This window comes from Medicago truncatula, chromosome 7, assembly GCF_003473485.1.
Source record: "Medicago truncatula cultivar Jemalong A17 chromosome 7, MtrunA17r5.0-ANR, whole genome shotgun sequence".
Classification (NCBI taxonomy): Eukaryota; Viridiplantae; Streptophyta; class Magnoliopsida; order Fabales; family Fabaceae; genus Medicago; species Medicago truncatula.
Genome location: NC_053048.1, coordinates 11,900,030 through 11,923,287, shown reverse-complemented (window position 1 = coordinate 11,923,287; position 23,258 = coordinate 11,900,030). Strand labels below are relative to the sequence as shown.

Genomic DNA, 23,258 nt, shown 5'->3' with positions numbered 1-23,258 from the left:
TTTTTGATAGTCATATTTTTTTTGGGACAATTATAGTCATATTTCTAAAAGATATAATAATTAATAATCAATAATTATAAAAAATATTATTTTATTATATAACATGGTGGTCTGACTTCTTTGATTCTCTATTGTTTTCGATTATGTTAAGATCTGCAGGTTTCAAGGTATCTTGTTTACCTACACTTTGGTTCTTCAAGCTCGAAAGAGCTTTTATGCTTGCTGATTTATTTAGGGAGTTGTTGACACTTAGATTTTGATATTGTGATGACGGTTGATCCATTAATTATTCGTTGGACATGTACATTTTTCATATTTTTTGTAACCTGATTTCACGCCCGTATACGGGTTCGCTGGGTTGCGTCTGTGATTAGTGAATTTTTTTTTTAGGATAGATTAGGGTCGATCAATCTTTTGAAAGTTATTTTCCCTCTCAACTAAATATGATCTTTTGTTACAAAAGACACAAAAAGGTAAATATATGTTGAGGTGTCAAAATATTAAGATGGGGCAAAATTGTGTTTTTACAAGTCATTAGCTTTCCTAATTAGAGAAAAAGATAATAGATTGTAAATTGTTTTTAACTCTTTAAATATTTAGAAGATGAATTATAAGAAAATTTGTTTTGATTGAGATTAAAATTAAGTTTGTTTTTTCTTTAAAAAAAATAAATTAAGTTAGTGTATTTTATCGAGTGAGTTTGTTTTAATTTGTTTTTAAGAGAGAAAAAATAGGGGGACGTTGAAGCAAAAGACATAAAATGATATAGTTTGATGACGTGTCAACAAATTAAGAAGGGTTAAGATTGTATTTTTGGTAGACATTAAGTTTCATAAAAAGAGAATAAATTAGAGAAAAAGATAATAGATTGTATATTGTTTTTAACTCTTGAAATATTTAGAGAATAGATTAGAGAAAAAGATAATAGATTTTATATTGTTTTTAACTCTTTAGATATTTAAAAGTTGAATTATAGGAAAATTTGTTTTGATTGAGATTAAGTCTGTTTGTCCTTTCCTAAAAAAAAAAAAAGAGGTTTGTTTGTTCTTTAAAAAAGATTAAGCTAATGTGTTTTATCGAATAAGTTTGTTTTAATTTGTTTTTAAGAGAGAAAAAATAGGGGGAGGTTGAAGCAAATGACACAAAAGGATATAATTTTGATGACGTGTCTAAAAATTAAGAAGGGGTAAGATTGTATTTTTGGTAGACATTAAGTTTCATAATTAGATAATAGATTAATAAATTTACCTTCAAAAATAAATAAATGAAATTAATTAGCCATTACTTCCTTCGGTCCTATTTATAAGAAAAATTTGACTTTTTACATTCATTGATTAATTGATGTATCTTGTCTAGAATATAGATCAAATATATCATTTATGCAATGAATCAAAAAAGTCAAATGTTTCTTATAAATAGGACCGGAGGGAGTATAACCTACTAAATATTCAGTCAAAAGATTCATTTAAAGTTATAAAAATTCATTTAGTACATTTAGTCAAAAGAATAAAAAACTTACCAAACATGCTCAAAAGTTTGAAAGATTTACATAGTACATGAGTAGGACTATTGGTTTGGACATCTATATATATTGCCCTCAACAGATTAGAATCACATAAAAGGTGCTGCAAAATCTAAGGCGGAATTGAAATCCTTCTCTTACAATAAAGAGAATCTATAATAGCTACAATGGTTGAGTTTATGACCATTATTTTAGCTTTCATTTCAATCTTAACCTTTGCTTATCTTGTTAAATATCTTAGCAACCAAGGTTCTTTACACAAATTACCCCATGGAACTATGGGGTGGCCATTCATTGGAGAAACTCTTAAATTCCTCAAGCCTCATAGATCAAACTCCTTAGGAAGCTTCTTACAAGAACGTTGTTCTAGGTAAATTTCCATTTTCTACCTTCATCTTCTATTCTTTGAAGTCATTTTTTTCTCTAATGTTGTAACAATCCTCATAACCAAGGTCTTTTTAAATCGCGAATCGAATAAGTATTGTTGATCTTGCGGAGAATCGATGTTTTTTTTTTTTTTTTAAATCCAGCTCCAAACATGTATAATAGCTTTGTTGTTTAGCGTACGTTTGGATTCACATTTTGATTTTTTAAAACTGATTTTCGAAATGTAGAATTTATTTCGACATATTTGCTTATCTCCAAGAAAAATTGATTTTTATTTTGAACCTATGATTTTAGCTTTTGACTCTAAGATTGTTTTTATTCAAATTTATTATTCAGTTCACTTTTATATAAATGTAGTCAAAGATTTTTATTAGGGTCATGTTAACTTGTGCCCTTAGGGCACATGTTAAGCATTAATGGTAAAAATGTATTGAAAAAAATGAATATTAAACAATTTGAGCAATAAATTAACACAATTTCCAATACATAATTTCTAGGGTTAATAGTGTTTTTCACTCCTGTAATATATGTTATTTCCGGTTTTCGCCCCTATAAAATTTTCAGTTTAATTTGCACCCTCATAAAATTTTTATTTTCCGGAAAACACCCTTAATAGACCATTCAAAAACCAAAATTTATTGAAAAAAAATTCTGAAAATGGCCTATTAGGGGTGTTTTCCAGAAAATAAAAATTTTACGAGGGTGCAAATCAAACCAAAAATTTTATAGGGGCGAAAACGGAAAATGACATATATTACAGGGGTGAAAAACACTATTAACCCTAATTTCTATTAGTGGAATTCTTAACATGTGCCATAAGTGCACAAGTTAACATTTCCAATTCATTTTTATTACTAAAATCAGTTTTACAGATTCAATTCATTCTACATCGATTATATCCGTCACACAAAAACAAACAATCGTTGTATAAATGACTAAACAATCGTTGTTATGTAGGTATGGCCGAGTTTTCAAGTCGCATTTGTTTGGCTATCCCACCATAGTTTCATGTGACTTTGAGCTCAACATGTTTATTCTTCAAAATGAAGGGAAACTATTCCCAGTTGATTACCCTAAGGTAATGCACAAAATCTTAGGGAAATATGCTTTACTTCTTGTCACAGGAGAACTTCACAAGAAGCTAAGAAGCACTGTAATCAGTTTTGTTAGTGCATCAAAGTCTGAATCCAACTTCCTTCATTTTGTTGAAATGCTTGCACTCTCAAGGATTAACTCATGGGGTTCAAATTGTAAACAAGTTGCTTTCTATAAAGAAGCTAAAAGGGTATGTATGCTACTATCAACTACTAACTCTTTTCATATAAAGCTTCTTCTTCTTTTTAAACTTTTGGGTAATTTAAGCATATAAGTTAATCTTGTTATTCAAATCTTTAAATAAGTAATTTTATATATTTTTAAATAGGTTATAACAAGATAATAAATCAATGAGATTAATATTACCTTTCGATATTTTACGGGGCATTTTAAAGCAGGGTAGGGTTAAATATGTTATAAAATATCGAAAGGTAATATTAATTTCATTTATTTATTATCTTGTTATAAACTATTTAAAAATATGTAAAATTACATATTTAAAGATTTGAATAACAAGTCATCCAATCAACTAGTACATGAACTGAATATCATAAAATAATATAGTAATGCAATAATAATCATATCCCCTAAAAAAAAATATTATGTTACTTTTATTAATGTATGGTCAACAAAGTTTACTGACTAAAATATGTTGTTTTCTTCTAAGTAACAGTTTTCCATTAATGTTATGCTTAAGCACCTTCTGAATATCAATCCTGATGATCCCCTAGCCGTCAAGATTTTGGAGAACTTTGAGAATTATATAAAGGGCTTCATTACATTGCCAATAAATATTCCAGGGACTACATACTCCAAAGCTGTGAAGGTACTACTGATTAATATACAATATGATCAACAAATAAGTTAACTAGCTACTAACAATTTGTCAAAAAAAAAAACTAGTTGATGAAGAACGGATACGGACACTGGATATTGACACGCTGACACAACTAATAATTTGAAAAAATCACATAATTCAGTCTAATTATAAGTGTCGATGTCATGTCGGTGTCGAACACGACACGTGTCCGACACCGAAACACATCTAATACGAGGAATGTCCGTGCTTCATACGTTACTAACAAAGTTGCAAAAAAAATTGACTTGATTCTAACATGAGACTTTTCTATTTTTGGCTTGTTTTAGGCTAGAATAAGACTCTCATCTATTATCAATGATATTATAATAGAGAGGCGTAAAGTTAATATTGCTGGACCTGTGGAAGGAGGGGACCTCTTGAATTTGATTTTATCAAAGCAGAATTTAAGTGATGAAGAGATGGTGAGCATTGTTATGGACCTTTTGTTTGGGGGATATGAGACAACCTCAAAACTTCTGTCTCTGATTGTCTATTTCCTTGAGGGTGCCCCTAATGCTTTGGAAAGCTTAAAGGTACTTAGCTCTTTTGAACAACAATAGATATATGTTTTAAAATTATCACTAATTTGATTAATATACAATGGCAATATAAAAATAAAAATTAATTACAGAGACATTTATTCATACTTTATCAAATTGTCTTAGAAATCGTGATTGGGTCTAACACTGCCTCATAAAACTAGCTTATGAGGTAGGATTTCTTATCTGATATAAGATTTTAGAAATCGTTGTTGGACCTAAGTCTGACACAACCCCACTAAACAGGGGCTATTGAGGTGAAGATTGTCGCCACTTATAAAAACATTTTTAGTCAATCTCTTATCCGATGTGAGATTTTAAAACAAATTTTGAAGAGATTGCAATACTTCATGTGTTTCGTTTTTTTTTCTTCTTCTAATGGCTAGAATTCACTTTTTAAAGTGAATAAGTGGGGTGTCAATGCATTGTCCCTGCCAACTGAGTTATGCTCACTGATACGTTCATGTGCTTCGATTCCGTAACAATGAGCATTACTCTTCATTAAATATGACATATCATGTTTTACAACTCATTAAATGATGTGACAAGGACTCATTCAATTTTCATTTTTTGTTTTATATTTACCACATATATAAATTAAATGTATTTTATTAACCTAACATTGAAAATCTTTGCAGGAAGAGCATCAAGTGATAAGGAAAAGTAAATTGGAAGGGGAGCTATTGAACTGGGAGGACTATAGGCAAATGCAGTTCACTCAAAATGTAGGAAATTATAAACCAATTAAATATTAAGTGACTTTATAGCAGTATATGATTTTGTTCTTTCTCATGTGTGGTATCAAAAAAATTGTTAACACTAGGTGATTAATGAAGCTATGAGATGTGGGAATGTTGTCAAATATCTGCACAGGAAAGCTGTTCAAGATATCAAATTCAAAGGTATTTGTAAAGTTTATAGTTTTTATATTTGCGATACAATAAGAAAATCTAAGATACTCTTTTTGATAGGGTCGGTCTAAGGGTCAAATCACTTAAACAACTGATTTGAGATTAAAAAATTCTCGCTTATAAAAGGTCTATTTAAAGTTTCTCTAAAATTTCTCACTCACATTCTCTTAAAAACCACACAAAGTCATGTTTGTGGTGTAAAAAATTTCTCCACTTAAAATTTATTTAAGACCTTATTCATTACTCGGTCCATCGATACGCAACACTTACGAACCATATTAACATTGCGTTAGTAATACATGTGTCAATATCTGATAGCAATACCACATTGACGCATATGGTTACATTCCTTTTCTTATATTTTTCTAATGGGTGGATGCTTTGACTTTCTCACACTATTGAAATTTTTGCAGAGTTTGTGATACCAGCAGGGTGGAAGGTTCTTCCTGTCTTGTCAGCATCACATTTGGATCCTAACCTTTTGGAAAATCCATTAGAATTCAATCCCTATCGATGGAATGTATGTTGCAATGCCTTTATACAAACCCTAGATATAAAGAGTAAAAGTTTCATAGCATTCTTTTGTTCATTATTCTATTGCAAATCTAATCTAATTTTGTCTCTCTTAGGATGAAAATTCGACCAGCAAGAAAGTTGCACCATTTGGTGGTGGTCCACGTCTATGTCCTGGTGCTGATCTTGCTAAAGTGGAAATAGCATTCTTCCTTCATCATCTTGTCCTTAATTATAGGTACTTACCTTACAACACTAGCTATAAATTAGGTAATACGTATTAAGATAAATTAGTAGTACAAATGATGTATATAAGAAAAATATTATATTGAAATTCCTATAAAATTCCATATATGAATTTATTTACTTAAGTAGAAAATTACACATGAATGAAAGATAAACAGACAATAAACTGTGTCACTAACCTTTCTAGTGTAGATAGTAAAACCAATATTCTTGAAAACTCTATTTAAAATTAGAGAAATGCTAACAAGTATCCATATAAGAAATTTAAAGTGGAAATTTTATCTTAAAAATGTGTATTTAACACATTGAAACATCGAAAAGCAACGTTTTCTACATGAAAGTTATCAATTGTTTCTATTTTTGAATTCCTAACAAGTGCTCCATTATTATCTTAAAACAGGTGGAAAATGAAGGCAAACGATAACCCAATTGCTTTCCCTTACGTGGAATTCAAAGGAGGGCTGTTGTTGGATCTTGAACCTACCGGCACTACTCTTCGGAAACACTCTTGAATGCTATTTATGCTATTTGGCCTTTACTAAATGTATGTACTAGAATAACCCAAACATATTGTAACAAAGAAACTAAAATATCACTGGGTGGGTTGTTAAGTATATAAGATTATAGGCAAGTATTTACCTTCATATATGTAACAATGACTAGTGTATGGTGTAACATCTTATTTTTCGACGGTAATTATTAAATAATAAGAATATATTTAAGGTTAAAGTGCATTTTTCCCCCCTTAACTTTCAAAAACTTGCAATTTTAGCTCTCTATGTACAAAAACTATAATTTTGGCCCCCCAAGAATTAGCCCCTTTGCAATAGTAGTCCTTTATGTCAATTTTGATCGGTCAACTGTAACGCCCTAATTGTTATTTAATTATTTTTAGTTGATTTAAAGTCTTTCATATGATTTTAAAATGATTTATGTTGATTTTGTGGTGTGGTGTATTTTATTAAATGACTATTTTTATTATTTAATAGAATAAGTGGAGAAATAGAATTATTTTGGAGTTTGGGGATTTAAATTAGAATTAATAGAATTAAGAGGAGTTAAGAATATTTTGGAGGTTACAATAGGTTGGAAAAATAGAAACTGAGAGTTAGAACCAGTTTCACGTACAAACAGAGGTTTTGGGAGAAAACAAGAGAAAGTTAGGAGAAGAGCCAAAGGGGGAGAATCTGATTGTGTAAGAGTTTGTTCATCAAAACTAAGGTAAGGGTGAGGCTAACATTCAGTAATTATAGTGTATAAATTCTGAATTTGTGATTTAACATGTTGTTGTTCTTAGGTTGGATAATTGGGATTATGTTTTGATTATTGATTTTTGAATTGAAAAGTGTAAAAACCATCGAAATTGTGTTAAGAATTGATGTTCAGGTTGTAGACTAATTATAGGTTAAGTTTCCTATCAAATTTGGGGTTTGGGTGGATGAAAAATTGGGTTTTTGGCTAGAAACTGGTCTGTTCCCGTAGAGTTGTCTGTCGCAACTCGCCACAGCGAGTAAACTTACTCGCCTCGCGAGCTGCCCAGTGACAGCATACCCTGTTCCGCGTTCTTGCGTCTTTTTCACACGTTTCTGTTTTGAATTGGCCTTTGGTGTAAACATGAAAGTTTTAGATAATTTTGTTAGCTTTCCAATGGCTTTGGTTTGACTTGAAAATGACTTTTATTTTTTGAGTTATGATGGAAATACTCCAAGTAGGTCTTAGTGAAATCTTATGAAAATTCAACACAACCATTTCTAAGTTAATCCAAAACTTATGGGATAATTCCAAGGCTCAAAACTAGAAGTAATATGAGTTCAATTAATGTGTTTAAGAGTATTTAACCCATGTTGTGAGTTGACCCTGGGGTAGGAATGGAGGTTGATTATAGTACTGTTGATGTTGAGTGAGTCAGATATAATATGATTTGATGTTGTTAGTAATGAGATATATTTGTATATGCATTATGTGGATTATATAAGATGTTTAAGTTGATGTTGATTATCATTTGATATTGTTATATCTTGAGATGTTTATGTGCTGCCTATGTTGCTGTTGTAAATTGATTAAGCTGCATGTGTCGGTATAAGATGTAAGATGTTGTTCCAAAGTATTGGAGTCTTAAGTTGTTGATGTTGACCAAGTTGTGGAGTAAGTCATAGTTATTTATGCACAGTTGTCGTTGTCTACGTTGTCGTTGATGTTGCCGTTGTTGAGTTGTATGTAGATATACACAGTTTAAGTCCATTGCATACTCATAAATTGTTGAGGGCTCATGCCCTGGAACGCCTTGTCGTACAAAGCGGGAGGACTCATGTCCTGGAACACTTTGTTGTTCAAAGCGGTGAGGGCTCATGTCCTGGAACGCCTTGTCGTTCAAAGCGGGAGGACTCATGTCCTGGAACACTTTGTTGTTCAAAGCGGTGAGGGCTCATGCCCTGGAACACCTTGTCGTTCAATTGGTGAGGGCTTATGCCCTGTGAATGCTTTAACCATTCAAATCTGGGAGGGCTCATGCCCTGGAATGCTTTGTCATTCAATTGTTGAGAGCTTATGCCCTGGAATGTTTATCATTCAATTGTTTAGGGCTTATGCCCTGGAATGTTTAGTCATTCAACACGTTGAAAATGGTGCCACATGCATATTGTAGTTGTCGTTGTTCTTGAGAGAGTTGTTGTTGTTGTTGCTGATTAAGTTGTTGTCGCCGTTGTTGAGTGAGTTGTTGTCGTTGTTGTTGAATCTTGTTGTTGTCGTCGTTGTTGGTTGAATTAGTAAGTGTTACTAAAGTTAAAGAAGTAAGAACATTATTGTTGAATATATGTTGTTGTTTATATTATTATGATGTGATGATTATGTTGTGTCGTTTATATTATTATGAGAAGATGTTTATGATATGATGAATTATGTTGTTATGATGTTGTTTATGATATTGATTATGATGTTATGATGACTGTTTATGGTGTTGAATATGAGGTTGTTATGATGTTACATGATGATGATTATGAATGTTGTGATGATGATTACATGATGTTATCTATGAGTTGTTAAATGTACTTGATGATGGTTATGTTAAGTTGGTAAGTTGTCTTTTATTCATGAATTGCTAATGAAATGTTTGATGAATAATTATTATTATGAAATTATGATGTTACGTATAATTGCTAAGTTGTCTTCTATTCATGAGTTGTTAATGAGATGCTTGGTGGAGAATGTTAATACAAATTAATGATGTTTTTATGTTGTATATGAACTATGAATATAATGTTGTTACGTTGTTTATGTCATTGATTATGAAGTTGTTATGTTGTATACGAACTATGAGTATGATGTTATATGATTATGATTAAGATGTTGATTATGATGTTAAATGATGTTGTTATGATGTTGTTTATGATATCGAGTTATGGTTTAGGAGTCGTTAAAAGAATTATTATTACTAATTGATGGAGTTTAAGTTGTTAGATGCATTTGATGAATTATATGCTTATTATTATTGTTTGTGAAATCTCACCCCTTCTGCTTGAAAATGTTGCCCTTCGTATGGGTAACTTGCAGGTAATAAAGATTAGTAGGAGTGGTGGTTCAAGTGTCTTAGGGCTCTGATACGTAACGGGATGGGAAATTGTTGCTAAGTTTATCATTCCTTTATGTATCAATTTTGGAACATGTTGTTGAAGCTTTTATTGTCGTTGAATTAATTCCGCTGCAAAGTTTTAATTATTACGTTGTTGAAATTTGAAGGATAATTATTTAATTATTCCATTTGTGATTTTTAAGAAAAGAGGTGTAACATTCCGTTTAAGGTGTTTTACTCTGATTAATTTATGAAATTTTTATGTTGGGAAAACGGGGTGTTACATCAATGCCTATATGGCAGACCACGTGTGTAATTATTAAATTAAAAAAATTTAAAATGCCACATAATCATTTATAAATTAAAAAGAAATTAAAAAAATCCGAAAAAAAAAATTAAAAATTAAAAGAAAAGGAAAATGGAAGAGGCCTGACATTTCCTTCATCTCTCCTATTCCAAAACCTGCATTCATCAAATGCTTATGGACTTGACAATATCAAAACCTTCATATCATCAACATATACATTGTTTTGTTATATAAATTATAGGCATGGACTTAAACAGTATCGCAATGGTTGGTGCAGATCATCGAACCCATATCATTCATCAAACCTTCATAATTTCTTCAAAACCCATAACTCATGAAACCCAATCAAACTCAGTAATCTCGTCACTGCCGTTCCAACCCAACACCACCACCGACGACTGTTACAGACCGACTCCATCTCTTTCGTTTCTTCTGAATTTCTCGCGGAAGCTTTTCCACCGTTGGTCCCACCGGCGACGTCGACAGACACCGTGCAATCTGTTTCGAATTTGGGGATTCTTTTGGGGTTGGGTTGGATTTTAAGATTTGTTGGTATGAATTTTGTTTGGGTTGTGGTTGAAGATGACTTTTTGGGGTTTTTCATAAAGTTTGTTGTTGTTGTAGTACTGGAAATGGAAAAGGGTGTCGCTGCCATAAGATTAGGTTGCTGGAGACTTTAGGGTGAAAGTGTGAAAATGAGTGGATTTAGAAATGAGGTGAAAAAGAAAGAAAAAAAAAATCATAGAGGAGGTTAAAGTTTGAGAAACAAATAAGATTGATTGGATTTGAGAAGATGAAATTTGATGATATGTGAATGATGATAAACAAACCCAGGAAATGTCTCGCCTCTTCCGTTTAATTTTTATTTCTATTTTTCTTCTGATTTTTTAATTTCTTTTTTATTTATTTATTTTATAAATGATTATGTAGCATTTTTTATTTTTTAATTTAATAATTACACACGTGGCCTGCCATATAGGCGTTGACCGAGTCAAAATTGACATAAAGGACTACTATTACAAAGGGGCTAATTCTTGAGGGACCAAAATTGTAGTTTTTGTACATAGGGGGCTAAAATTGCATGTTTTTGAAAGTTAAGGGGGGAAAAGTGCAATTTAGCCTATATTTAATAAAGAGGATGTTACAAAACTCGACAATATATCCCATATAACATAAACATTTCATTTTAAACAATAATATCAACAACGGGAAATATTTCGTTGTTCGCATTAATATAAATTATCCTTTTATTCAACATCATAAATAGTAGTAATCATAGTTCCAAGATTCAACTTAAAAAAAAAAATATGAATTCAACGTCAACCTCAGCCGTGGTGTTACGTGTAACACCTTAATTTTCTATTTTTAATTAATTCAATGATGTTTAATAGCTGGAGTTTTGATTAATATTATTGTTGATTGCTCTTGTGCTTGAGTATTATTTAATTGTTGAGAAAAGAGAAATAATGACGTGGAGTGGGAAGTGGTTTGAGAAAATTAAAAGCAATGAGGAGGAGTGTCCTAACAAAATAAATAAAGAGTCGTGGGTGTAGAAAGTAAGATTTATAATAAGTGGGGGAGGGGAGAAGTAAAAGAGTAGTGTGTAGGAAAGGAAGACAATTATAGCGAATAGTGAGCCCAAATATAAATAGGAATATTAGGGATTAGAAATCAGTTTTGCTAATCAGAGAAAAGGGAGAAGAAAAGAAGAGGGAGAGAAGAGGAACCCTAGTGCAGCTACATCAAGCCAAACCAAAGGTTTCTACGGATTCGAGGTAAGGGTGAGAATCTCTTCATTTCTAGGGTTTAATATTTTGTTGTGAGGCTGTAAAGGGGTTACAGTAGAAGTGTTGTTATGCTGGTGATGAGGACGTTGTTGGGGTTAATTAATTTTACAGTTATGATTGTTGTTATGAGGAAGAGTTTCACTAAAAATTATGATGAACGAATGTAAATTGTTGTTGAAAGAGTTTTGTTAAGGGAATCAAGTTTAGAGATTATAGTTAAGAACATGACCCTGAACGAGTGTAAAATTGGATAGGTTAAGAGGGAATTAATGCCCAAACAGTAAGGTCAACTTAGAGTGATAATTAGGGACAATTGGGGTGTATTGGGATTAAGTTAAGTGAGATAAATATTATTAATTGGAAGAAAACGTAATTTTGGACTGTTTTTGGTCGATTGTCTGTCAGCCAAAATCGGGGCCCGATTTGGGAAATCGGCCACCGATTTTGGTTCAAAATTTGAGTGTTTTGATTCGACAAAAATCGGGCCCCGATTTTGTCAGCTCAACTTAACAAATAAAAAATGTTTTGTTTAACCATTTTCCCTTTTGAACTGAGTTTTGGCGTAAACACGAAAGTTGTAGGTATGTATGTTAGATTTTCAATGGCTTTGCTCTCACCTCAAGAAGACATCCAAAACGGGAGTTATGATCAAAATACCACACAGGGGTCAACACGGTTATGCGATCTGCCTAGGTTCAGGGAAACAAATCTTTCCACCCTTCTCTGTACCGAATTGGATTTAGGTTTATTCGTGAAAGATGTAGATAAAGGTGTTAGATTTCATTTACCATTGGATGGAATTCATTAGTCCCTCTAGAACTTGAGTTATGATTTAAACACCGCACTTGGATCATGATGCGTTGTTAATGAAATTTCAGTACAATCCTTTTAGTGGAATCTTCAACATCTATAAAAGTAGTAGTGATTTTAAGAAAGCCATTAGTGTGTAAAGTAAATGTAATGACCTCTAAATTACATATATAGATGAGGGAGTGTGTTCGAGCATAAGTAGAAGTGATTACGTCAAGATAATAACAAGCTTAAATATGAACCGAAGATAATAGCCTATGAGAAATTAATAATTTCAAGATGACTTGGAAATAGGAAGTGAGAGATAATATGGATGATGCTACGAGGAATATTAGTAGAGAGGTAAACACTTAAATTAGAATGGAGAATAGGGTATACTGTTAGAATGAAAGAGGTAGTAATGGAGAAAATGAATGACGAGAATAGATTCCAAATTTAGCAATGAATAACAAAGGAATGTGATGTGTACATATGTTCGTGTAAGATGTTATTTACTGATAAGAGGTTAATGTCATATGATGAAGATCTATGTTTAGATGATAATTTTTGAATGAAGATGATGAATGATGTAATAAATGATGTTTGTGAATGACGAGTAATACCGATGAGGTATCTTGTTTAGGGTGACAAATAAATGATCAAGCGAGTTATGTTGCGAGTAGGAGTTAAAACAATGGGTAAGGTCGGTGGTGAAAATAACAGCGAGGAAAGATATCCAGTTAACTAAGGTTTACAAGATGGGACTTCAATAGAGCAAATAGTGTGGGTACGTGGTGAGTCTAAAAACACATGATCTAGTAAAAGGGGTATAAAACGATCATAAAAGGGGATATGAAGTAGGTGCTTTTCTAAGTAACTAATGAGGTTATACATAATCTCCTTAAGCCAATAATGAGTTTAGCAATACCGTTAAGTGAAAGAGTAAAACCAAGGTAGTTAAAGAGCTTAAGATGAATGTTAGATAGTAATGTATAAGGTGTAAAAATGAATTGAGAATATAGAGGTCTAATTTAGATGATTGTAAACGATGAGAGGGTCATTAAAACGAAATGTAAGGGAAGATAAGGAGTTGTATATTAAGTAATGAAAGATAATAGGAGTGATGATAACGATGAATAAAACGGGGATCAATTAGAAAAGACCAAGATGAATAGGAAAGAGGATAAGAGGTAATAGTTATATACAATAATAATAAAGACTAGTATCGACAGAATGAAACCTTGAATTATAATGTAGTATTAGTGAGGAAAGTTGCTAAAGTCGAAATTAATGATAAGGTGGTGATATAAGCGGATGATAAAGAATATTGATGAGGAGTCCTATAGCTGTGACAGAGAGTGACGATGATTAATATTATATATATGTAAAGAAATTACTACGATGGAAAATGATGAGGTTATATTATAATAATGAAGAGAATGACGATGTCTATGTTGTTGTGATGATGAGAGTGTCCATGGTTAACTTATGACGATGATGAGAGTGATGATATTTATCTATGATGATGATGAGAGTGGTGATGATGTTTTTTGTGCTTGCATTAGAGTCGTGCATTTTATGGAAAATCTTGCATTAGTATGTGAATTATGTGATGAGTGTATACTTGTAATACATGTTGATTTTAATTCTATGTGTCCATGTAGAGTCTAGAGCATGATGTCTTGCATTCTTATGTAGTGAAATTCCAGTAACATACCTCTGACAAATTATGCAGTGAAAGTCCAGTAATATACCTCTGGCAAAATATGCAGTGAAAGTCCAATAACATAACTTTGGCAAAATGACGAGTAGGTGTGGTACCACATTCATATAGGTCGATAGGAGAGTCCATATGCATATATATGATGATGTTTTGTGCTTGGTGGTTGTAAGTGTGAAAATGATGTGCTTCAGTGATTTGTGAAAAGAAGAGATTATGCATAATAACTGTCAAGAGTGAAGAAGATATAGTGAAGATTATATTATTTTGATATTTAATGTGTTTTTCGAAAGAGTGAAGAAGATATAGTTGAGATTATATTATTTCGAAAGAAAGCGATAAGTACATTACCCATCAACAAAATTTGGATAGAGGATACAAATCTAATTTGACATCGATCAAAATCACTCATTCATCTATTTATTATCTAGTTATGAATTTTACAAAAATGTTGGAACTGGACTCAAAATGTGACTGACGAAAAGTAACATGAGAGCCACGTATGTTAGGTTCTCATATTTAAATTGGATTTTTTTTTATATGTATGAGTCATAAATTGAACTTCTAGCCGCATATTCTTTACCATTTTAATAAATCCATTGTTAGTAATTTCATCATTTCATTTACTATAGTAGTATTTGAATTCACTGGTTAATCAATTGCATATAACGTGGGACTTATCAAAAAATAATTAAGAATACAGATAACGTGGCTTCGAGGAATGAAATGCTTCATTGGAGGAAACATATTTGTCATAATAATGAAATAATTCAAATGTGATAAACACGAGTATGGATTAATAATTTATTCAAATTCGTGCATAATTTATTCGAGTTTTCGTAATATGTACACTGTGTCCACAAATTTCTATATTGCCTGGTTTTCAATTTTTCTGTAAAAATAATTGCTACTTTCTTTTTGTTAAGTATTTAAGGGTTAGAGTTCACATATTTTAAATGTGGAGATGTCCGAGGTTTGAATCTCAACTCCTGCATATAATATGAAATATCTCTACCAATTGAGTTAAGTTAACGCGATAAATAATTGCTACTTTGTTGGAAGGGAAAAGGTTGTTCTAACACAATTTTTTTTTACAAAAGCAAAACAATATTCATTCATTCAAATTGATAGAATACATCAAATACAATAACATCATCAATACAATAAAATCTAAATCATCAGAATTCCCCTTGCTTCTGATTTGCAACGTTGACGCTCAAATCATTAATTGTATCTGTAATTGATTGACTAAAATTGATCTTTCAATAGAAACAAAACGAGCACCACTACAAGACGCGAAATCAAAAAAAGGTCTCGCAAGACGACGAACAACACAACGTCATACTCAGACGACGAAATCACGAAAAAGCACAAAAAATAAAAACTTTATATGTGAAAATCACTTATTTAGATTTTAAAAAAATAAAAAAAAAATGCAGATGGATGATTCTAGGTCAAAAAATAACCTAAAGCCACCCGCTCACAATTTTTGGTTGAAGTAACACATATATTGTTTGTTTATAAGAGAGAATTATTAAAAGTGCATGAAATAAAAATTGCAAATTTTAAACCAAAACTTCTCGCTAATTAACTCCACCAATACAAAGCAAATATATTGTTTCCATTTTATTTATAACACTGCCAAAAGTTGATTCAACATAAAGAATCAAATAATAATATTCTTAATCAAAATATAAAGCAGTTAAATTAGAAATGTTTATAATGTGCTTATTGAATGTTCCTTCTTTGGATTCACGGTGACATTGAACCTTCATCGTTGTGTTTGTACTTCAACTTCTTCTTGGTAGGGTTCTTCCCAAGATCCTCATCACTCCTCAAATTTGCTAATGAATAAAAAGACTTTGACTTTCCATCATAGCATTTCGAAAGCCCCCTTCTATATATAATATATATATACCAACATCAAAAGAGACAAAATTTAATTAGAAAATTCATCATATACATGCAAAAAAAAATATATATATATATAAAAAAAAAAAGATAAAGAAATAAGAATATTACTTCCTTAGAAGTCCTTTGAACTGATTTGCGAGTTGATGATCCGTTAGTAATGTTGACTCATCATAAACTTTTGGTTTCTTATATTCTTCTTCATTCATGGAATTGTTTCTTTGTTGCTCCATTTCTAATGTTTCTATTTTCGAATAGTTACATGACTGGGAATATATATATATATATATATATATATATATATATATATATATATATATATATATATATATATATATATATATTTATAGAGTGTGATTTATGTCGTATTTATTATGATGGATAAATGTGGGTGAGGTTATCTCATATCAACGTCAGAAAATATCATCCATCTCTAAAAATGAAAATAAAAGATCAGCCATGATCATGTAATTAACTATATTAACTTACGGTGATAATTAAAGGTCTGTTTGATGATTAGGATAACAATAAACATTTATATATTTATTTTTTCAATCACATGACTGTTTCTTTTTTGCTCCATTTTTAATGTTTCTATTTCAAATAAAAAAATATTTTGACAAATTCTATTTCAAAATTGTTACATGACTTATGCATGTACGGCTCATGTAAATATTTATTATGAAAAATGTGATTTGCACAAAATTGTCTCAATATCAAACCTTACTTTACTTACTCGTTGCCCTGACGTAAAAAAAAAAACAGTCATTATTAAATAATAAACTTGATTAATATGTCTTTACTCCTATAATTTGGGCGAGTTCCGGTTTACCGCCTGTAAAAAAAAAAAATTAGATTCCAACCCTGTAAAATAAGATTATTTGATTTTAGCCCCTGACTCATGTGACTGAGCATAATTGCTGGCGTGACAAGCTGAGTGGCATGCTGACTATGCATATCTGATTATGCGGCGTGGTGACTGTATAATTATTATTTTTTTCAATTTTTTAAAAAAATTAAAAAATTTGTAAAAAAAATTCAGGATATTGTTTTTTACGAAAAATATTTTCGAAAATTTTTTAATATTAATTTAGAAAATTTTGAAATGCATATTTCAAAATTTTTATTTCGAAAAAGAATTTTTTTAAATTTTCTCAACAAAAAAAAATCAAGTAAATATTTTTATTTTTAAAAATCTGAATACAAATTTATATAAAAATTTAGGAAAATTCAAATTTTTTTCGAAAATTTTATTCTGAATTTTTTTTACGATGTGTTACAGATTTGAGAATATTTTTTTAATATTTAAAAATTGAGGATAAAAAAAATCTCAATTTTTTTTAATATTTTAATTTATTCTTATCTATTTGTTACATGTGTTATTTATATTGAAAATTGAGGTCATTTTTGAAAAGAAACAGCCAGTCCAAAAGTGCTGAAAGGGGTTGTTTTCTATATATATATATTTCCCAAAAAATTATATATAAAATAAAAAAATTCCTAAACTTACTGTATTTCGAAATTTTTGAAAAAAATTTAAAAAATCCAAATTAAATTAAAATTTTAAAAATATTCGAAAAAAATTAACATAAGCTAATTTTTGAATGTTTTTTGTAAAAAATATTAAATTTTTTCTGAATTTTTTTATTTTTATAAAAATATCCAAAAAATTTTGTTTTTTTAAAAAAATTGATTTTTTTTTCTTATTTTTGAAAATTAATTTTCAGGTTTTAAAAAAATAAAAATTATAATAATTATACAATGGCGTGGCACGTCAGTGTCCATTACACACGTGTCAGGTTTTAAAAAAAAATTAAAATTAAAATAATTACATACTGGCGTGCCACGTCAGCGTCTGGGTGGGGTCAGGGGTGTTTTGTGGAGAATCTTCATATTATATGGTTGAAATCTAAACTTCTTTTTTTACAGGGGGTAAACCGGAACTCGCCCAAATTACAGGGGGTAAAGACATATTAACCCAATAAACTATAACCTTGTTTAGAAGAATAAGTTACTAACTTTTGATGAAGAATAATTTCAAGGATTTGATTGAGACAAGATAAGACTGATCATATTGTGTAACACTAATGTTGCTTAAAAAAAAAAGTAAAACTAATGTGTATACTTGTGCTATAGGCGAGATAAAAAATTGTAAAGTACGCTAACGGATAAAAATTCACATTTTTTAAGGTGAATAAGTGGGAAGTTTGAGATTCTAACCCCAATTCCTGCATATATTGTGTATTAATGTCCATGCTAACATCCCTTAGCAGCAATTAATGCTAATGAGTTAACCCAAAAATAATCTCTAAACTGTTTTGATGTAAAAATTATGGTAGGAGAGGATAATGGGTATGCAATCGTTAATATAGAAAGTTTCTCAAGTTAACATCAGGAGAGGATATGGTTTAAATGTTTGTTATGAGATCTACGGCTGAGACGTAGGGGGTTGTTGACCGACTTGATTAGCATTAACTACGTCTTCAATTGCATTAAAAGTGTGTTATTCGTTTTCAATTAGCATTAACTAATTTATATGAGAGAAAATGAGGAGTTTGAAAATAGAGTTTGAATCAACGGGAGTGATCAAGTGTGAAAATAGAGTTTGAATTAACGGGTGAGATTAGATTAGCAATAAGTACATGTTTAGGAGGGAAAAATCCTAGCATTAACTATGTTTTCAATTGCATTAAAAGTGTGTTATTCGTTTTCAATTAGCATTAACTAAGTTATATGAGAGAAAATGAGGAGTTTGAAAATAGAGTTTGAATCAACGGGTGTGATCAAGTGTGAAAATAAAGTTTGAATCAACGGTTGAGATTAGATTAGCCATAAGTACATGTTAGGAGGGAAAAATGCTAGCATTAACTACGTCTTCAATTGCATTAAAAGTGTGTTATTCGTTTTCAATTAGAATTAACTAAGTTATATGAGAGAAAATGAGGAGTTTGAAAATAGAGTTTGAATCAACGGTTGAGATTAGATTAGCAATAAGTACATGTTTAGGAGTGGGAAATGCTAGGGATATCCCATATTAGGGCAAACTAGATTTCTGACCCGTGCTTCGCTCGGATTTATTGTAAAGGGATTGACATACGAATAATAAAATGCAATATATGATAGATAACGGTGAAAAAATAACACGTGATAATTCATAGTAGACAAAATAAAACACTTCATAAAATGTATGAAATTTGAAAATATCCTTATTTATTAATTTTGTTAGGTCTGCAACAATTTAACCTAATTTTTTCCCGCTCATTTGCTTTATTAGGTTTGCAATTATTTAACCTAACAAATTCCATCTAAAAAATGCATCACACCAATTTCATTCCTATCCTCTTGCCTTCTTTTTTTTTTGAATTTTCTACACTTATTTGATGTTGCACGTTTGTTCCAGAAACCATAAGCATATCAATGATCACGTTTGATGGCTTCTATTTTATACTTTTTTGTTCTAGAAACTATGAGCATATCAATGATCACGTTTGATGGCTTCTATTTTATACTTTTTTGTTCTAGAAACTATGAGCATATCAATGATCACGTTTGATGCCTTCTATTTTATACTTCTTTTTTTTTTTTTACAATATTTTGTACTTCATGCCTTTTTTTTTTAACCAATTTTGTATTTCATTCCTATCATGTTGCCTTTTTTTTTTACAATATTTTGTATACTTATTTAATACGTTTACAAATAGAATATCTTAATTTCCATGCAAACTCGGCTAATTTCCATGTAAACTTAGTTATATATACCCGAATTATTGCCATGATTACCGAATTTTCTTTAATAATACAATGTTGCATATCCATCTCATTGGAAACCATGGCTTTGACCTAACCCTCCTTTCTCTCCATCTATGATTCCCCATCTCCACCGCCTTTCTCTCGCACCCATTCTCCCCATCGCCACCGTCCACTCCCCCTTTCTCTGTAAATCGTGATTCTTCCACTTCTTCCTCTCGGGTTCTGCTTCTACATCTATATCCATATCCAAATACGCCCATCCGTGTTCACTAAAAAGGAAGAACACGGTTGAATGATTATTCAATACAAGTGCATCCAGGTAATTGTATTAGCAAGATTGAATTCATTGTTGACGGTGTATCTCGCTCCGACTTCGAAGCTTCTGTCATCGGTAAGACCATGGTCGCTTCTCACGAGCCAGCAGTTATGTTCTGCTGCCTTGGTTTAGTGTCCTGGTCAAATACAAGCTTCGGTTTGAACAAATAAAAGGTACGCAAAATTACTGATTAATTGTTTGTTTTAAATAATTTGTGCAGATTAATTGGCAATTTGACTTAGCAAATTTATGATCCAAATGAATTGGTGGTGTGGAGCAGCTGTTTTTCTTCAAGTTGAAAGTGGTTATGTAATTTGCAACATTTGGTGGTCCTTATGTGCAGTTTTCTTTTGAGTTTTGTTCAGGAGGGAACTAATGATGCTTATCTTTATGAGATGAAGATCAAATTTAGAACACTTGCAACTAACAAGGTAAATCCAATTGAATATCAGTGGTTTGCACTCTCCATGATTATTCTTCATTGAATCATGATTTGAATGCTTCATTTTATTGCAAAATAATTTTCAAAAGGAAAAAGAGGGTAGTGTAATAACCTCTAAACAAGATGATGTAATATATGTGTTAGCAGTGTCAACTGTCAAGTACATGTAAGTAGTACTAATTGGAATTACTTAACTGTCAAGTACATGTAAGATGATGTAATTTAATGGTAAACACATTAAGTGATGTCTTATGGAGTAAATTACATAACTGTAATAAGTTGGAATTCTGGATATATGTTTCTTACTTTTTGGTTTACATATTTTTTAGATTGTGTGCTGTCATATAACAATGATTGTTGGGTGATCCTTAAATGATCCAAAAGCATGCAATCCATATTTAAACTCTGATATGATTTAGAATAGTTAAGAATTGGTTGTCTTATGGTACTAGAGTATGTGCTTAATATGCCCAGTTATTGGGAATGTTGTCTCATTTAAATTTAAAGACATCTAAAGTTGAGTGGAAAAATGTAACTCAAATGGAGGAACTTCTTATGCAGACCAGCCATTAAAAAAGATAGAAAATAAACAAAGGTATTGTATGTATCTTCTAGCCATTTTTCATTGCTATGTGAACCTATTTGAAGGTAATAGTTTTTGAATAAATGTTTAGATTGAATGTTTGTTTTAGTTTACTATAATGAATTGAAATGTTTTTACAAATATATTCATTCAATTAATCATGATTTCTCAAAAGGTAGATTTATAAAGTGAATAAGTCAAATGTAATTAAAGTGAGTTGCATTCATATGCTTTTGGTTAATTAATTATGCTTACTCACTAATTTGGTTCTTTATTAACATTAGTTTGTTTTGCTTTGTTGTGTACTTTGCTTTTGGTTATATTGAAGTCTCAACATAAATCTTTTCATTACTACTCCATCCATCCGTCCCTAATTATAAGACCCTTTTGAGAATTTTTTTTGTCCCTTTTTATAAGACCCCTTTGCTATTTCCAACTACATTAATTATTTCTTTACATACATGCCCTTATTAATTATACATTTTTTTCTTCAATCAACAATAAATAACATATTGAAAACATAAATCATCTCTCTCTTAAAGGATAAAATTGTAAAAACAATACTAATTACAAACATATTTAATACAAATATCCACTATCTTAATTCCCGTTATTTTTTCAAAAGGGCCCTATAATTAAGGAGGGAGGTAGTATTTTGTATTTGATGATTACCTTGCTATGTTCCTTCTAATTTATTCCAAATTACTTTTGTTATCATTTCTATTTTCACTCCCTCTTTCCTCATTTTTATAACAAGAATATTTGCTTAGGTGCATTTGTGACAATTCCGCATTCAAAGCTTAGTTTTCAAACGGAGCATCTGCAATTTGCACGAGTGAGTAGCAGAGTAATACCGTAAACAAGGTCTCATTTTTTTTCCACTTACATGGTTGATCTGAAGTTGTCTTAGTCCATGGCAAGCATGAGGAAGCTGAAGATACATATAGCTTTAATTTTCCCTGCCATATCCTTTTTGCAACCTATTTATTATTTAGATTATAGTTATTCATTTTCTTTACAAATGCATTCTACAAATGCAATCTTTTTGTCTGGTATACAAATGCATTCTTTTATGCACAAAACTTTAAAACTCTCTTATTTTCATGTGTTCTTTTACAACGTATATGACCCGTAGTTGACATGGCCCTTTGTGAAATTTAGGAAAAGATTTATTTTGTATTAAATTAAATGCATTAATAACAAGATTCATAAATTGAAAAAAAAGAAATTGTTTACCGCTTATAAATAGAACCCAAAAAGTAGAACGAGAAAATCGTTAAAAACCAATAGCACTTCAAAGCTATTAGACCCATACGATAGAACGGATGCCAATGACGATTGTATCAAAACCACTTCAAATGTAGTGTATAAAGAGATATTTCAAAATGTGTGAGCAACTGTTGTATGACCTAAAATATTGTTTATGTTGAATTATTTTCTTATCTATGTAAAGGATAATATTGCAATATATTAGTTTCTCCATTGTTTATGACCCGAGCGGTAGCACGGGTAAAAGTTCTAGTAATTGCAAACCTAATAAAGCAAATGAGCGGAAAAAAATTAGGTTAAATTGCTGCAGACGTAACAAAATTAATAAATAAGGATAAGGATTAGGACGAATTAGGGCAAACATGTTTGCTAGCCAAGTCTAGCTTTATAATAAAGGATGAGTTAACCCTAAAATAATTTCGCCTCAAAGTATTTGGTTGTTTGAAATCCTTATCCTTATTTATTAATTTTGTTACGTCTGCAGCAACTTAATCTAATTTTTTTCCGCTCATTTGCTTTATTAGGTTTGCAATTATTTAACCTAACAAATTCCATATAAAAAAATGCATAGCACCAATTTCATTCCTATCCTCTTGCCTTTTTTTTTATGGAAATATTTTCTACACCAATCTTAACGTTTACCCTCATTTATTAATTTTGTTATGTCTGCAGCAACTTAACCTAATTTTTTTCCACTCATTTGCTTTGTTAGGTTTGCAATTATTTAACCTAACAAATTCCGTC

General features: G+C 30.7%; 1 protein-coding gene across 2 annotated transcripts; it reads left to right on the top strand.

Moving 5' to 3' along the window:
* The first annotated feature begins 1,553 nt into the window (after positions 1 to 1,553).
* On the top strand, positions 1,554 to 6,801 carry LOC11437159 (cytochrome P450 724B1). 2 transcript variants are annotated; one of them, XM_024771564.2, is made up of 9 exons: positions 1,554 to 1,892; positions 2,867 to 3,194; positions 3,702 to 3,830; positions 4,151 to 4,396; positions 5,041 to 5,127; positions 5,226 to 5,304; positions 5,727 to 5,833; positions 5,943 to 6,064; positions 6,473 to 6,801. In XM_024771564.2, exons 1-9 carry the CDS (start codon positions 1,690 to 1,692, stop codon positions 6,582 to 6,584), a joined length of 1,413 nt encoding a protein of 470 aa, XP_024627332.1. In that variant the 5' UTR covers positions 1,554 to 1,689; the 3' UTR covers positions 6,585 to 6,801. The 2 variants fall into 2 exon arrangements, with proteins under 2 accessions (XP_024627332.1, XP_003622324.1); XM_003622276.4 differs by having other exon boundaries at positions 1,556 to 1,892; positions 3,678 to 3,830.
* The last annotated feature ends 16,457 nt before the right edge of the window (positions 6,802 to 23,258 follow it).

What these genes read in the sequence shown, in the direction of transcription:
- LOC11437159 (XM_003622276.4), top strand. Translation starts at nt 1,690, where the DNA reads ATGGTTGAGTTTATGACCATTATTTTAGCTTTCATTTCAATCTTAACC. An exon ending in TCTATAAAGAAGCTAAAAGG is followed by an intron (nt 3,195 to 3,677) that starts GTATGTATGCTA and finishes TCTAAGTAACAG; the next exon opens with TTTTCCATTAATGTTATGCT. An exon ending in AAATGCAGTTCACTCAAAAT is followed by an intron (nt 5,128 to 5,225) that starts GTAGGAAATTAT and finishes TGTTAACACTAG; the next exon opens with GTGATTAATGAAGCTATGAG.